The sequence below is a fragment of the Clinocottus analis genome, unplaced genomic scaffold, assembly GCF_023055335.1.
Source record: "Clinocottus analis isolate CAN_PGR_092001 unplaced genomic scaffold, fCliAna1.0.p SCAF_14, whole genome shotgun sequence".
Lineage (NCBI taxonomy): Eukaryota > Metazoa > Chordata > Actinopteri > Perciformes > Cottidae > Clinocottus > Clinocottus analis.
The window spans coordinates 12,364,030-12,379,926 of NW_027175865.1; the positions used below are offsets into that span (position 1 = coordinate 12,364,030).

At 42.3% G+C, this 15,897-nt stretch overlaps 1 protein-coding gene across 3 annotated transcripts in view; it reads left to right on the forward strand.

Annotated features, from left to right (window-relative positions):
• Window positions 1–15,491, forward strand: part of adgrb2 (adhesion G protein-coupled receptor B2) — a 186,821-nt gene extending 171,330 nt beyond the window's left edge. For all 3 annotated transcript variants that reach the window (XM_068576099.1, XM_068576101.1, XM_068576102.1), the window contains 3 exons: window positions 1,338–1,451; window positions 11,554–11,607; window positions 13,639–15,491. In XM_068576099.1, the coding sequence (XP_068432200.1) occupies window positions 1,338–1,451; window positions 11,554–11,607; window positions 13,639–13,815 (345 nt within the window). In that variant the 3' untranslated portion in view covers window positions 13,816–15,491. The remainder of the gene's footprint in view (window positions 1–1,337; window positions 1,452–11,553; window positions 11,608–13,638) is intronic.
• The last annotated feature ends 406 nt before the right edge of the window (window positions 15,492–15,897 follow it).

A 15,897-nucleotide genomic window follows, 5' to 3' on the forward strand; every position in this document is an offset into this window, starting at 1 on the left:
CTCCTGGTAATCAACTATTTTCTCATCTATTGACTGTTGACTTTGAGAAAGACGTTGATGTAGAAGTGCCATTAATATAGGGAAGTGTGCACTTACATGATTTAATGGAAGGTAAACCCATTTCCATCCATGTTTTTTTCTTCTTCTTTGATTTGGCCCATCCTTTTAGACATTTCATTTGTACACATACTATGTGAAGTTAGAAATGTATTCTATTTGGGGAAATACACTGTACATTTCTGAAAACTCTGAGTACTACATCAATTTGGCATTGCACTTTAAGCTGGTGGTTTTGCAAGAGACACTGTCAAATGCTGTGCAGCAGAAGCTGAGATGTCCTGACTTTTAGTTGTCAATATGAATCAACGGTCCAGATATGATCGGGTTATTCTCATAACTTGTCAAAGCTCCTGCAGAACTACGGAGTATATTATCTAACAGTATCTGGGCACTAAATAAGCAAACTGAATTTTACATGTAAAATCCTTGAAGTGCTTTACTTTGAAAGTTATGAAGGTGCACTTACAGGAGTTTGTAGTTTACACAGGTTGCATTGGACTTTGATCAAAACATTAAACAACATGACTCAGTCAAGGAAAACTAAAGACAAAGCAGCAAAAAGCAAGTAACTAGTAGCACCTCCTTAGCTGAGCAGAGATGAGAGTGCCCACTCTGAAGTAATTGGAGCCAGTACTAAGCGCCAGTCCTGGCTGGTAAGTCTGCAGTGTGAGTGCTGGCTTCTTGCCCCTGTGTCACTTTCCACCTCGCAAGCTGCTTTGATGATTAGCTACTGCTGAGCAGCTCCAGCACTGCCCATTAGCACAGAGAAACAACAGCAGTGGCACTGACAAATGCAGTTTACTGTCAGAGCATTAAACATCTGGATTTAGCTGTACTCTAAACAGACATATTCAGAACGCAGGGAAGGCAGTTTTTGTAAAATGCCACAAGTGCAAGAGTTAAATCCCAGCCCTTCTGTTCGCCATGTAATGAGTTAGACAAAGTCCTGAGTTAACAGAATCGGCAGCTAGCAGACATCAGTCTGGAACAATGACACTGCTGTCAGTTTTGTCACTAAATTTTCACTTAAACGACTCCTCTGCAGCATTCCCAGTTGCCAAATTCTTAAAGACTAAGGAAGTGGATGATGTATGAGCATGGACTATCAATCGATTGATCTATCGGCGTCCCTCTCTTACGGCTGGTGTTACCACAGTCCCCCCAGCCTTTTCCCCATTACCCTGCCTGCCCCGATATTGGCCCTCCTCCTTTTCTTTTCTTTTTTTTTGGTTTCTATTTGGTTCATTTTTGCTGTCCCTTCCTTTCTTCCCTTCCAGAAAGTGATGCACACTCGCAAAAGACATTCTGAGCTGTACCATGAGCTCAACCACTCGTCCAAGTTCCACACCATAGACAGGTATAGCAGGGACCCAGCCATGTCCACATTCAAGGTAAGATCATTGCCCAAACGCGGGACGGGAACCCGCTGTACGCATACACCCCCACCCCCTTCCGCACCTTGTCACAACCCTAAAACCCCACAGAATTGACTTCTGCACGGATCTGAATTGCACTAAGTTGCTTCATAGGCAGCGGGCAGCACTGGCTCAATGTTATGAGCATGATAGTGACATTTTGTTGTAAATGCAACTTTCAGATGCAAAAAAAAAAATGGTCACATACCAAATAAGGTATTTTTGAAAGTGGTTGCATCCCTTTTGGTGTCCTTCCTTTAAACCAAATTACTGCCATCTAAATACATGATTTGCACTAACAAGGGAACATAAATGTAATGTAAATAATGTATTTGATTGATTCACTGCGGTACACGTCTGTGGAGAATTGAACAATAACTGCCTCATCAATATAACTTTACTCCAGCTCTTTCACGGTAAATATCTTTATATACCTGCTGTAATTGGCCTGAACCTAATTCATTCTCACTTGTGGTTGGTGCCTTATTAAATACCTGTCAAAACAGTTGATCACTTAAGCCGTTAGCTGAGGGATAATCGATCTTAGCCGGTTAATGAAATCTTAGTTCTGCAATTTGAGAGACCTGTGAAACTATTTCTCACTCTTTTGAAGTCACCTCACCGTAATGCATTCCTGGAAACACATTTGTGCCTATACACACACGTGCTTTGTCTATGCCTGTGTCACACTGGTTGATGTGTGTGTTTAATTGGATTAATTAAATGTACTGTATGTGAAGGTGTTTTTCTCATGTGTCTATGTGGGTGCTTGTGCGCGTGTGTGCATCAGTGGGGTTCTTGGGTGGGCAACTGTACACATGAGACACACAAGCATCTTTGAATCATTAATACACCATTAGCAGCAGACGAAAGAGTCCCTGCTCGCTCTGCACTGACCTTCAGAGAGCTAGTTTCATTAAGATTTAAACACGCACACACATGCTCGCACTCCCCTCATCTCCGGAGCGCCAACCTTGATAGGTGTAACTTTCCCTTGGCATTGGCACCATGCTGGTTCACATCTAATTTACACCGCCAGTAAAGGAACAGAGGCCAGCCTGACATCTCTCATATTCTCCATGCCATGGAGACACACACGTACTGCATACACACACACACACACACACACACACACACACATGCAACCACGCTGCCATTTTCCGATGCCAGACCCGCTGCCTCTTCTTTTGCTCCTCATTTGCTCCACATCTTTATCCAGATTTTCATAAGCGTTGGCTGACTCCCCATTCATTAATGCCGGGCAAATATTTTATGGAAGAGAAGAAAAATGACAAGCTGCTTGGAAAGGCAAAAGCCATATATTAGAAGTGCGTGGTTCTTAAGAGTTGCACTGCAGAATCCTAATGTGCCTCAGTGGGAGTGCAGGTGCGCTTTGAGATTATGACCAAATGTAAAAGAAATGAAAGCCCACCCACGAATAATAGATAGCTCGCATTTAAGCTAATCAAGACAAGTTGGAACGAATACTTCTGCTGGTTTAGTGACGTCATATAAGTTATGAAATGAAAAGGGCAGCATAGATATGGCATGCTCATCCAAATCCATTATGTTAAAAGTAAGTAGGCAGTTCACTTAACTGAGAATAATTACACGGATAATGCTATCAGTGTCAGGCCTTTGACAGGACCCAGCTTGAGTTCAGCTCTGCTGTTGTCAACATCTCACTTTGAGAGTCACCCTCAGACACGGACATGCTGACTATACAGTAATTATGGAGATGAGAAGGGTGTGTGTGTGGGGGTGTGCTTGTCCGTACACTTGCATATCAGAGTGCATACTGTACGTGGGTGGCTGCATGCCACTTTGTGTTGTTGTTGTGCGTGCGTGTGTGCGTGTGTATGTCTCTACGTCCTCTTGTTACTTTTTCTTTGTGTGTTTATCTTTTTTATGTTTGAGATCAGTGTGTTACACTGCCTGGGTTTGAAGCACATAAACTGTTTAGGAGACAATTACTGCATGAGTAATGATATAATATGCCATATAACACTGACACTGACAGTGATTTTCACAGACACTACATTGAGTGCTGTGATCTAATAGCAAACATAATAGCGTTTTACTATATCGCGGATGGACACCCAAAGTACTTTTGAAGTTGATACTCACCCTTAACTTCATATGGCCAATTGACTTAGTCACTTAAGGACTGGCACTATTGAGCACCTCCACTAGCCCGTGCCTGTCTTAATGATGAGTCATCCTCAAGCAATGAGCCCTCAAAAACTAATTAACCCCAGGTCTCTCTACTTTAAAGTGCCTAAACAGTATTTTTCACCCAGAAACTAAACATCTTTTAAATCCTACTAACCATCGCGGGCGGTGTTGGTCCACAACAGGTCCCCCCTACCCCACCACCGAGGCACAACACAGAGCCATCACTAGTACGCAGAGCCTCCCTCGTTTACAAAGAAAGTCAAAGTAAGACATGCTAAACCCTGCATAAACCGTGTTCAGTAGAGCCCCGTTAACTCACTCTAAGGCCGATGAGTTGATGCACTACATGTCACTGTATGTGTCATAGTTTGCCACTGTACGTACTGCATCTGTGTTTCCGAACAATCATTCATCCACCGACCAATACAAAGCTTAGCATCCGTATCGAAGCAAGGCAGGACTGTCAAGCTTTGGATTCCTCCACATGTTCATGTTGTGAGCATACTCGGCATTTAAAGAGTTTGGAGGCTTGTGTCTTTATTTCCAAGCTTTTAGGAATGGAAGGAAAGGATGAAACAATGTGTTTATCCGCCTCAGACTGCTATCATTAGCATGTGCAGAAAGCTAGCTCACCACATACAGTAGTGTTACACGTTGCATTAAAAAAGCCCAGTTCGGCATAGCACATCCACTGTGTAGTGGATGTGCTATGGTCCTAAAATATCAGAATTTGGGCTAATTCCAAATTCAGTATTGAGCCTTATCAACCCAACATTACCTGGGATAGAGTCAAGTTTGAAAACACATCGGTAGGGCTTTGTCTTTTAAGCCTTTACTTGTATGCCATTAAAAGTAAAAACATCTAATTTACCAGTCATTCCTAAATTACTAGAATATGTGAAAAAATAACACGGTTAGAAATCAGCTTGTGGTGCTCAGCAGTCCTGTCTTTAAAATCTCAGCAGCACTTTGTGGAGAATGCATTCATTGCTTGTGGCCACGCCCACTGACATTTACTGCTGTCCTTTCCTGCACCAATCTAAGGCTGCATCTAATAATTATTCTCATGAATGATGAATCTGTCATTTGTTTTGTCAATTAATGCAAAATAAACAGTCAAATCCTTATGAGCCAAAAGTTAAAACATGCAGATAAACCAGGTAAATATGCCACTTTTGTCAAAGCGTCATGTGTGTAGAATGGAAAGCTTTACAGGCGCTATGTAACAGCAACTCAGATAATAGGGGAGTGAACAGTCAATTAGCGGAATGCACTTTATACTTATAGCATTACCTGCTCAATTAGCTTACACCTGAAACACTGAAAAGCCTTGTTCAAGGCTGTACATATTTTTTACAGTCACGCAGACAGTGTCAAACTATGAGCTTACTCCATGTAGCCTACCATCCAGTACCCGTCAGTGCTTTCTCATAGTGACGTGAACGTATTTGATGAGTCCAAATCGTAGATGGTCCCCTAGTGATGTGGTAGTGCGGTGCATCACAGCTTTTATCCCCTGTGCATCTGCATTCATATACATTCATATAATGAATGCAGATTCCCCTCCCTCCATCACCTGCTATACACGTTGCATTGTAAGGTGTGGATTCACTCTAACCAGAGAGATGGACTTGTAAGATGGTCTGATTACAGGGACTGTTTTCATCTTCATGAAAAACAAAGACATCAATTAGTTTAGTTGTTGTTGTGGTTTTGCTGTTTGGGGTTGTTTCCATTCCTGTAGCAGCACTGTGTGTGGTGTGATAATCCATGCAGTCATTGTGCCCAGTTCAGTGCCCAAATTAAACCTTATGACCCAAACACCATAACCACGTGATAAATCAGTTCATAAAGACAATAACCCATCCAAAACAATGTCTAATCACCTCATAAACCTCGATTCTCTAGCCGTAAAATAGCTCAAAATATCAAACATGATGCACGTTGTATGTGTGTCAATGAGAGACTGCAACACATATCACAAAGGCTAATGCGGTCAGAAGAGCCCTCATCTATTTTACTTCTCTGGAAAGGTAGGATCTTTGTGTTGAGGAGATGAGTGGATATCAGAAAATGTCTCCTTTACTTATTTTCTTTCTACTTTTACATCTTATCTACTTGTCTGTTCAAGTGCAGTGGGCTTAAAGTGATTGTACACATTACATGAGTCATTACAGATAGAATACTCATGCGTCATGCTGTTCTCATCTTTCTTTGTCTCTCCATACCACCCATTCAGAATCAGAATCAGCTTTAATGACCATGTACATTTTCACAAACATGGTATTTGACGCCGGATTCTGCGCTTTGTACTTGTTTACATTTTTTTTTTTTTTCAAGCAAAGATTAAATTTAAAAAAAGACATTTAAGAAAACATAGTAAAACAGTAATCAGTGGCCCGGAAAGTGTAGATAGTGCAGGTGGAGATGTCTGATTAGTTGTTCAATTGTTCATCAGACTGACGGCCAGTGGGAAGAAGCTGTTCTTGTGTCTGGTGGTTTTGGCGTACAGTGCTCTGTAGCGCCTACCAGAGGGGAGGAGTTGGAACTGCTTGTGTCCAGGGTGTGAGGGTCTGCAGTGATCTTTCCAGCCCGCTTCCTGACTCTGAAGGTGTACAAGTCCAGGATGGAGGGCAGGCTGGAACCAATAGTTCTCTCTGCAGACCTGATGATCCGTTGCTGTCTGCCTCTGTCTTGTTTGGTGGCCGATTCAAACTGGATGATGGCGTACTCGAACAGGATCAGCCGCTCCTGAGACAGGTTGAGGCGGTTCTTACTATTTTAACTCCATATTGCCTGCTAACTGGTTAACATTTGTCTCTACCGCGCTGATGGCTCAAAGCTGTTAGTGATGACTCGTGTTACACTAAATAGATGGACTACATACTACTACTAGATTGACATGACTACAAAAGAGGGGGAGGCAGACACCAAATCACAAGAATCCTCATTAACCTCAACCTTGTCTACCTTTGTTAGGCTGCTGAGGATAGCTGAGCTATTCCTGCTGTCTGACAATAAATGTACACACTGTCTTCTGTTCCATCTTGTTTTGAATATCATGCATGACCTTTATAATCTACCATGTAAAATAGCTTATATATACACATTGTATATACATGCACTTTTATTATTCTGTGTTGAAGTGGATCAAAAGCAGGCTTCACATTAAGGGCTAATGATAAAAACAAATCCTACTCTCTTTTAAGTGCAGTGGATGCTCAGGCAGGGGCAACATGGCTTGCGGGGGGATAGGGTCCTTTCTCATTGTGTCTCTTATAATGGTGACAGGAGACAAATGGAGTCAGGGGGGTTACTGAGCGACAGAGTGGTCGCAGTGTTTATGTAACACAATGTATTAGTAATACTGTGTGCGCTAATGTTTAGATTTAAAACAGCTTCTTGGCCTCCGTCACTGTGGAGTTAGCCTGTAGTTTTCCAACCTCTCCACAGGGTTCAGAAGGTCATAAGACAAATTTGCATGTGGTGCCCAGTGATGCAGTGTCGGGCCTCACTGTGTGGGATGGTGTTTGTGTGCGTGTGTGTGTATTTGAGAGAGTCAGAGACAGACAGAGAGGGAGTTTGCGCTGCGTAATGGCCAGGCTGATGCATTTTTCAGCTCTCAAATGGGATATATTTCCATCCCGTCGTCTGCCGTGTTCTTGATTAAATGAAGCGTGCTTGGCTTCCCTCTCCAGATAGACAGCGAGGAGTTGTGCCGAACGCAGTGGGATGGAGAAAAAGACAAAGGAAACAAGTGCTCTACTTTGTTGTGATTTCACTCATGCTAGATCAGAGCGAGGACAGCGAGCACATTTTTGATTATGAAAGATGTATTTGTGCTTGAGGCGTGTGTTTGAATTCCATGATGAAATCCTAGTCTATTAGGCTCCATATTGAAGCATATTCTTGAATTTGGTCTTAGGATGTTCTTCCATTGTGCCCTCTGTATGCATTCACGATTGACATTAGTGGCTGTTATTGATATCCCACCATGTTTTTAGTCCACTAAAGGGAATTGTAGCTTAGGTAATGCTTTGCATCTCATGTAAAATGAAGATGTAAAATTTTAAATGACAATGGCTCCATTTTTGTTGATTCAATGAGGGCAATTTGCGTGCATTTGCAAACCCTGTAGGTCTTGATAGTCAATTTTCTGGCATTAAGCTAAGGGCCTTCAATTTCACATGCCACTTCCTCCCCTCTTCCTCCACTTCATATCTCATTCTCCCCTCTATTTATCCTTACGGCTTGACATTTTCTCTCTTGCCGTCTGCATCGCTTTCCCATTTCCCCCTCTAAACTCAGCCCTCGGTGGCACGTTTGAGGCATTAATTGAATAATTAATTCCTCTCATTAGTTTGTTTTTAATTATTTCCTTGCCCCCTTCTCCTTGCCGAGTATAAACTCATCAACTATTTTCATCCTTCCACACAAATTGCCCATGAAAACGAAGGGCTGGCGAAGTGTAGCCTCAGCACACTGGCTCTATCAGTGGCCTCTAATGAGGGGACGGTTAGCCCAGGCGGAACAAGCCTAACACTGGCTTTGTGCACCAAGAGGCACAATACTGATGTAGCTCATTTAGTGCCCTTGGGCCAATTAAAGGGAGGTGAAAAAGGCCCAATTGCGAGCTGGAGCTGTTTCCACTATAGGAGCACTGGCCTTGCACAGGCCAGGGCGGCAGCGAACCAAGCCTGTGTGTCTGATTGCTCGTTTGTTTGCAATGTGTTGCACTAATGGAATTTATTTGCCCTACATTCTCCAGCTTTGGCTCCTTTTGAAGGACCGTATTATTCGTGACACAGATTGTTTCCCAAATTATAGAGAAATGGTCCTAAAGACCACCCTGCCCAGTTAGGCTTTGTCATGCCTCCCTAATTAATTATGCTGGTGCTATATGGATCATTATTTTGACAATATATTAAGATAAACACATCAAACCCTTGAAATAGTCTAGTTCTTGTTCAATGACTCAAAGCCCACAGTCAACACACCACGGTCATGTTCTGGTATCCACTCTGTCTCCTCGTGCATTGTTTGATGTTGCTGTCATTTTCTTTGTTTATGACTGTGATTTAAGTTTGTTTCATGTGAGCCTTCCACTCAGTGCATGTTTTTGCTTTTGCCTTACTGCCACATTTTATTGATTTCTGCTTTTGTTTTTGTTTCCTGTTTTATGTCATTTGTTGGCTGACTCGGCCTGATGTTGCATGCTTGTTGTCATGTCCCAGTTTGAATGTAACCAGACAGTCAGCAGAACCATGGGCCTCCGAGTCAACAAAGGTAAAGTTAACCCACTTACCCACAACCACCTGTCCTCCCCCGTCATCTCCCAGAGACAGCCTGCCACACTGCTCAAACACATCCAGACATAATTTCCATTCCATGGTCCAAATAAGGGGGACTGTGAGTGGCAGTGAGTGGGCCTCATCTCCAGAACTGTCGCTGAGGCTTCTCGAGATGGCTTTAGAAGTTTGTGCAGAAGCATATTTTTCGAGTATGTACTATGCCAACAAACTCCCCTTCACTTAGCTGTTTCATGCTTCTATCGTTTTCTTTCCGAAAATCGTGTAGCTTGCCTAAAACTTCATATTTAAAATTGGAGACCATTACGCCATCAAGCAGTGATGGACGTTGTGTTTGGGTGTCTTGTGGTGCTTACAGCCACATCAGATCCCTTCCAGTACAACTATCATGGCGAGTACTTTACTGTAACCCCACGATACCTCTCAACGTATCCTCAGTGGAGCGCTGTTGGTGAGTTGTTCAAAGTCAACCAATTCACGTTAGATACAGAATAGGTAAATGAAAAGCTACGTATATATTGCAAGTTGCATTGCAAACACTGAATGTGGGCAAAACATTGATTATTTGAATCACATTAAATGCTTTGAATGCTGATAAGACATAAATATAAAAGGAGCTCATTAGGGTGATTAAAATTTACCAGAAAAAAAGTCTGGCGGCCATAAATTCAGCGCGTAACAGATGGCTGATAATGTTCATACAGTAGGCCCAACCCAGACATTTTTGGCTTTTTCAGAAGCTTGTTACATGGTTTAGAAGTTTACAAACGCTGCATATGTTTGGGCAAGAGAGTGGGAGGCAAATTAAAGAGAGAAACTGGCACAAAAAAAAATAATGACAAGGGAAAAACGAGAGAAAGAAACACTTAGTGAATTAGCAACATTAGTTTATTTCAAGATCTACAGTTGTTTTTATCAGTTCAATCTTTAATGATGCATTATATTTTATGAACACAGTATGTGATTTGTAGGTGAAATGTTAATTTGTAAAGTACCTAGAAGCTGAAGCTGCCGTATAAATCTAGTGGAGTGAAAATAGAAAATAAATACTGCAAGTCCCTTGCATTTGTCGTATAGTTGAGTGAATGCATTTCCTCAAGTACTGCACTTGTAATACACCACTGATACCGCTTACAATATGTCAACATAAAGTATCAAAATATTGAATATCAATCGCAAATTTAAATGTTCTATGCATGTTCAGCATACAGACGAAGCCAGCTAATGAGCAAGTCCCATCAGGCAGTAAATCATGACACCAAGGCAATGTGTTAAGGCCTAGAAACATCTTGAATGTCAAAGGGGATAAACCTTCAATCTCACCAACAAACAACGAACCAACAAACACCAAAAAGTTTACTGGTGACACTCCCTTCCACACACACAATTGGCAATTGCACCTGTTATTTACAGTTAGGAAAAGAAAAAAGAAATCTGCACACAATTGTCCGTTGCAAAGACTTTTTTTTTACAACTGGAATAATTGCTTCTGGGGGCATGAAAAAAAAAAAGCACCATGTCAATAAAGCCAATATATAGCAAGTTTTTGGAGCCACTGAATCCAATCGATTTGTGCCCAGACTTGAGACAGACATCGAAAGTACAAATGACGTGACACCCCTTTTGCCCCCAAAACAAACTCATGACGCACACGAAAGAGCAGCTTTAACAAACACTGTAGGACCTTTCTGCTTTCTTGCAATGGAGCTGTTGGATTCATCACAAGCTCACACCCTGGCCAGCCAACTAGGAAAACACCTGTTCCTTCAGGACACCTGTACAAAAAAACAACAACATCACACCACAAGAAAAACAGAATCAAATCCCTTTGCTGACAGGAACATACTAAAAATTTATAGATATATATAGAGAGAGATATAGGTAGCACTGCATAGGTACAGCAGGGCAAGTAATGTATGTGTTTAAGCCAAAGGCAGAACATACAGAGTCAGCAATGTCAAGTATATAGCTCCGCATTATGTGTAGTGTTCACACATACAGTATAAAACAATCAATAATGCAGATAGTGGAGATAGCGTCTCCCTGCACTAATAACCAGATTTGTTATCCTTGTTCAACATTATATAGAAAACATGAGCTCTAAAGCCTCGAGCACTGCACAGCTTACAGCTTTTAGAATGAGATTACTCATACACTCACATGCTGTGCTTTCTTTTATCCCTTTTATGATAGTTGTAGTTGCTATTAGTGTTGCATGCATAGCGTGTCGAATCCTTCAGTCACTCTGCCCTTGCTTTGTTCCATACAGTCTGTGGATAGGACGTTAAAATTGCCTGTTCCTGTTCCAACACGGTTCAAATTTGTGTGCATAACCCGGCTCACGTTGCATATTTTGTTATGAGAGAGCTGGTGAGGGGTGTTTGAGAGCTGAAGAGAGAGAGACGGGTAAGATGTAGACACAAAGCAACAACTGCCTGTTCACCTGCTGAAGGTGTGGGAACATTGCTATTGTTTCAGGGCAGAGTTGTCAGTGACTGTGATCCCCCCCCCCCTTTTCTTCTCTACTTCTTTTTTCCTTCCTCTCTCTTTCTCGTCAACCCCCTCGTCTTCTCCCTCCCATTTCATCACCACAGAGGGAAAAGCGATGGAGCATTTCGTCTGCCGGAGGTGAAAAGAACTCGTCGAGTGTAAGTAGAGGGGTTTCTGGCAGAGTGGAGGGGAGAAGGAGAAGGAGTGGGATGAGACGGGGCTGTGGGGCGAGGAGGGAGTGGAGGCGGGCAGAGATGGCGAAAGGGAACGGATAGACACGCGGTAGAAGCACAATCGCGTTAGCCTAGTCTCCCAGGGATAAAGTTGGGCTTAACTGCAGAATTACCCACACTCCTGCATTACAAAATGTTCCTTCGCCAGCATTTAGCATGCAAATTGGCTCCCAGATTATGCCTTTTGTATCCGTTTTACTAACTGTCAGGCTGTGACGCAGGGAGAATGATAATCAGGCAGATATTGCCCCCTAGCGCTACGGCGACGATTATCACACTGCAAGGGGGGGAAGGGAGTGCTGTGTTACTGCAGATCAATGCGTGTGTGTGTGTTGTAATGCAGTGTGTGCGTGAGCGTGTGTGTGTATGTGTGTGTGTTGAAGAGAGCCAGGGATTGAGGGGGTGAATAGCTTAAAGTGAAATATATCAGAGTTAAAGTGATGAAGGGAAGGTGGGATTGTGGAAAAAGAAAGAGGGAATAGCGGAGTTGCACAGAGCTTAAATTGAAGACCAAACAGTGCTCTCCTGAATGGATGACGTAGGTTATGAACAAATAGGAACAGAGAGCACCCTTTTCAGAGATGTGCAACTGAAAGATATGCTCTGTGAATATTCATTTTTGTAATGTGAATATTCAGCTCCATGGAGCTCCAAAGCTGTGGTTTCCCTTGTTGGGATTTTTCTTTGGGAGGGAGGGGCGAGGGGGGTTGTTTCGCTACACCAAGAGTCATCTGGGCCATCTTTCCCAGCTCGTATCTGTGAAATCATTATCTCTGCGAGCTAATGAGTCCGATTTGAATAATGGCCCTTATCCGATTCATACATCTAATTCCGTTTTTAACTAATCCCCACACATGTATTTTACATACATGGTGGGCTCATCCGTGGACCACGTGCAGACATCAGAGACCCCAGCCCGGAGGGTTTCATGCTTTTATCAGTCCGAAAAGTCACTGATTGGGCGAGGTGGGAAATAAAGGAAGACAGGTATCGTTTCTGTAAAGGAAGGTAGTTTTTGACGATGGAAAGATGAAAATGTATTATAAACTGCGTATGTCTATGCTTTCTAGTGTCCGTGAGATTGAATTTCTCCTCAGAAATGGCCCAGAGTTGTTTGCCTCTGTGTGTATCTGTGTGTCCGTGTGTTGATATTTTCAAAGGTTGAGGATCAAATGTAGCTTCTGTACATGCGTATTTGAATGAATCCATCTTCAAATCTGAATACCCGCTGAGAAAATGGTTTCCACGTACTTCATTTAAAGGAATATTCCATTTGATTACAATTTAGGTCTCCTTTCAGTGGCCTTCACATTGTATCCGTAACGCGAACACGGTCCCCATCAAACTCAATTGCTGATATTTGGGAATGACATTGCTGCACAGTCGGACATGGCAAGAAACACATGCAGTCATTTTGGCAAGCATACAGTTTAGTGGGATCATTTAATCCACTTTATTTGGAGATTAAATCAAAAGTAAGTGCGGACGAAATTGATCTAATAGTCCATCATTGCACAGTAAAACTGTGTTTACACAGCTAAGGTAAATACAGTAGGTCAAAATTCAAGCAGTAATCGAGGATGGTAAAGAAAAAGAAAAAAAAAGTGTCTCCCTGGATCCCAAAGGTAATGTGGTTATGATGTGATATTTCATTTTGTTAATACACACTATGTATGTGTATAATACCACCTGTACATATTTAAAGGTCAACTCAACACATCCCATTTAGTTTCCAGGGACTAGTGCTCCCTTTGGTTGGTAATCTGGCTTGATCGTCTTCATTTTCTCTTCCGTATACATATTGCTAATCTTGTGTTTCTTGCCCGGTCAGACATCGCTCCAAAACTAATCGAAATAAGACGCTGGTTGTCCTTCTTGTATCTCCGAGGTGCCTTCATATGCCGGCTAGTATTAATGTTGCATACATGGCCCTTTTCCTTGTCCTCCCTCCATCAGGACAAGTCAACCCCGGAGGACCAGAGCTCGTGGGACAGCTTCAAGACCATGACCCCCGAGCTGTCCATCGTGCCCGGGGAGCAGAAGGACCGGATGGAGCTGCACAATAAGAACTGGGACTCCTCCTCCGCCAACACGCCTGACTCGTCCGAGGGAGACTTCCAGACTGAAGTGTGAAGACGCACACGTACACGCACTCACTTGAACACGCGCGCGCTCCTGCAGAGACAAACATTTGAAAAGCTATACATAAGTACATGACTTCTCGCAAAGATCTCACAACACACTGCTCCCCGTCTCCTGCAATGTGCTCTGTCGGATCCCTTACCGTATTTGTTTACTGACCACGTGGACAGACATGGAAAGAAGACTGTTCTACTCTATATTTTCGCAAAGACTATTGAAAAGAAAGAACAGGGGCTTGACACGTCTGGGACGGAGGAAGATTTTTAAATGAACTTAAGAAAACTATGAAAAACTTATTTCTGAGAAAAAAATGTCTTGATTTTATTCTGGAGGAAAAAAAGAACATCTCTTTCAATTGTTTGATGATTTGAGGTGGGAGGGGAGGAAAAAAAAAAAGAATATTTCTGCACCGTTAAGTTCTTTTTATAGCAAAGGGGAAAAAAAACCTCACTGAGGTTTCTCACACTGGTAGCCCCCTCTAGGCACCCTGCTTTCATTCATTTACTTTTCCCTTCTAATGGATGATGGAAGTATTCCATCTCTTATTCAGTCTTTCCCTTTTTATTTAAGATTTTCTTTTAGGAATCGGGGGTGGGGGACAACGGAAAAGCTGCTCATTGAAATGTGCCATCCTGTTTGCTTTTTTCAGGTTCCAGTTCAACAATCCCATCCACCCATTCCTCTTACGTCCTCTGTGTCAACACTGTATTCCCCTTTTTGTGTATTTTCTATGGTTTAGTTAACAAAAAATGTCCTCTTCTATGGTTTGAAACTTTTAATGAAAAAATAATATGAATGAAACAACTGTTCAAGAAGAATTGATTTATTTTCAGACTGGTAGACTTCTGCTTCTCCTGCCTTTTTCATTATTTTTGTCTTTTCATTTCCTGTGAGAATTAACCCATGTGGAACTTTAAAAAAGAAAAAGTGATTTAGGACTCACACAGCACATAAATGTGAGCTTACTTTTTGAGGTAATGTGCGCCGCATGTTATCCAATCACGAGAGAAGAGAAGGATAGCGATCGTCGTGCAGATTCTCACATCTTCTTTCCCTACCAGTGCTTGGAGATAAAAGCCTTTACACATTGCAGCATCTGAATCCATTTCAGCCATCACTAATCACAATTTAAAAAAAAAAAGAATATCTCAGTCATTTCCAGCTCAAATTAAATCTGTGCTAGCTCTGTTTAGCATCTTTCATTCCGCAAAAACAAAGGCTTCTGCCGGTTTTGGGGCTAACTTGCTCTTTTTAAAAGGAGTATATGTTTGCTTAAAGTGGCCTGATGAGGTTTTTATCAAGCCCATAAGTATGAAAGTTGATCCCATCCGAGCCAAATTGTATACCTTCCCCAAGAACCTCATGGCTTTGCTTCCGTCCACCACCACCTTCTCGTTTCTCCTTCTTGCTGCCCACCAGTCGGCATGCTACCAGGAGGCAAGAAATCGTAATGTTAGCAGTGATGCCAGTTGTATAATTCCTCCTTCACATGCATCCCTGCCTGTGTGATTGTAACCTGCATTTGTGAGCACAGCAGCTGCAGAAAGAGAGACTGAAATAGAAAGACATAGATGGAGTCACAGAGGTTATGAGGCTACAAGGTGGCAGACTGAAGAGGAAACCAAAAAAAAAAAAAAAAACATCCAGTGGTGATGCCTCCTACTTGACATTCTAAATCCGTACTTTGGTCGCAACAAGAGGACAACCAGTTTCCTGCTGTTGCTACATTAGCACATCCGTCCTCCATACACCGGCAGAGAGAACATGTCAGAGTGCAGGATGAATTCAGTAGACGGCTCGATAACTTTCCTGTCTATGTTCAAAGCGCCGCCCATTAATCTAACCTTCTGGAGAAAGAGATGAGACAATTTAAGGAAAAGAAAGTGCAAGAGAAAATATGGTAGCAAAAAAAATATATATATATAAATATATATATTTCTTTATAATGAGAAAGCTGGAGGCAGGCAGAGATGCAGATTAAGAAGGGTAGTGCTCAAAACAGTAATTATCCAGGGATGGCTATTTGTCCTGACATTTTCCGATGCAGCCCTCAAACCATCTGTTTAAAGATCC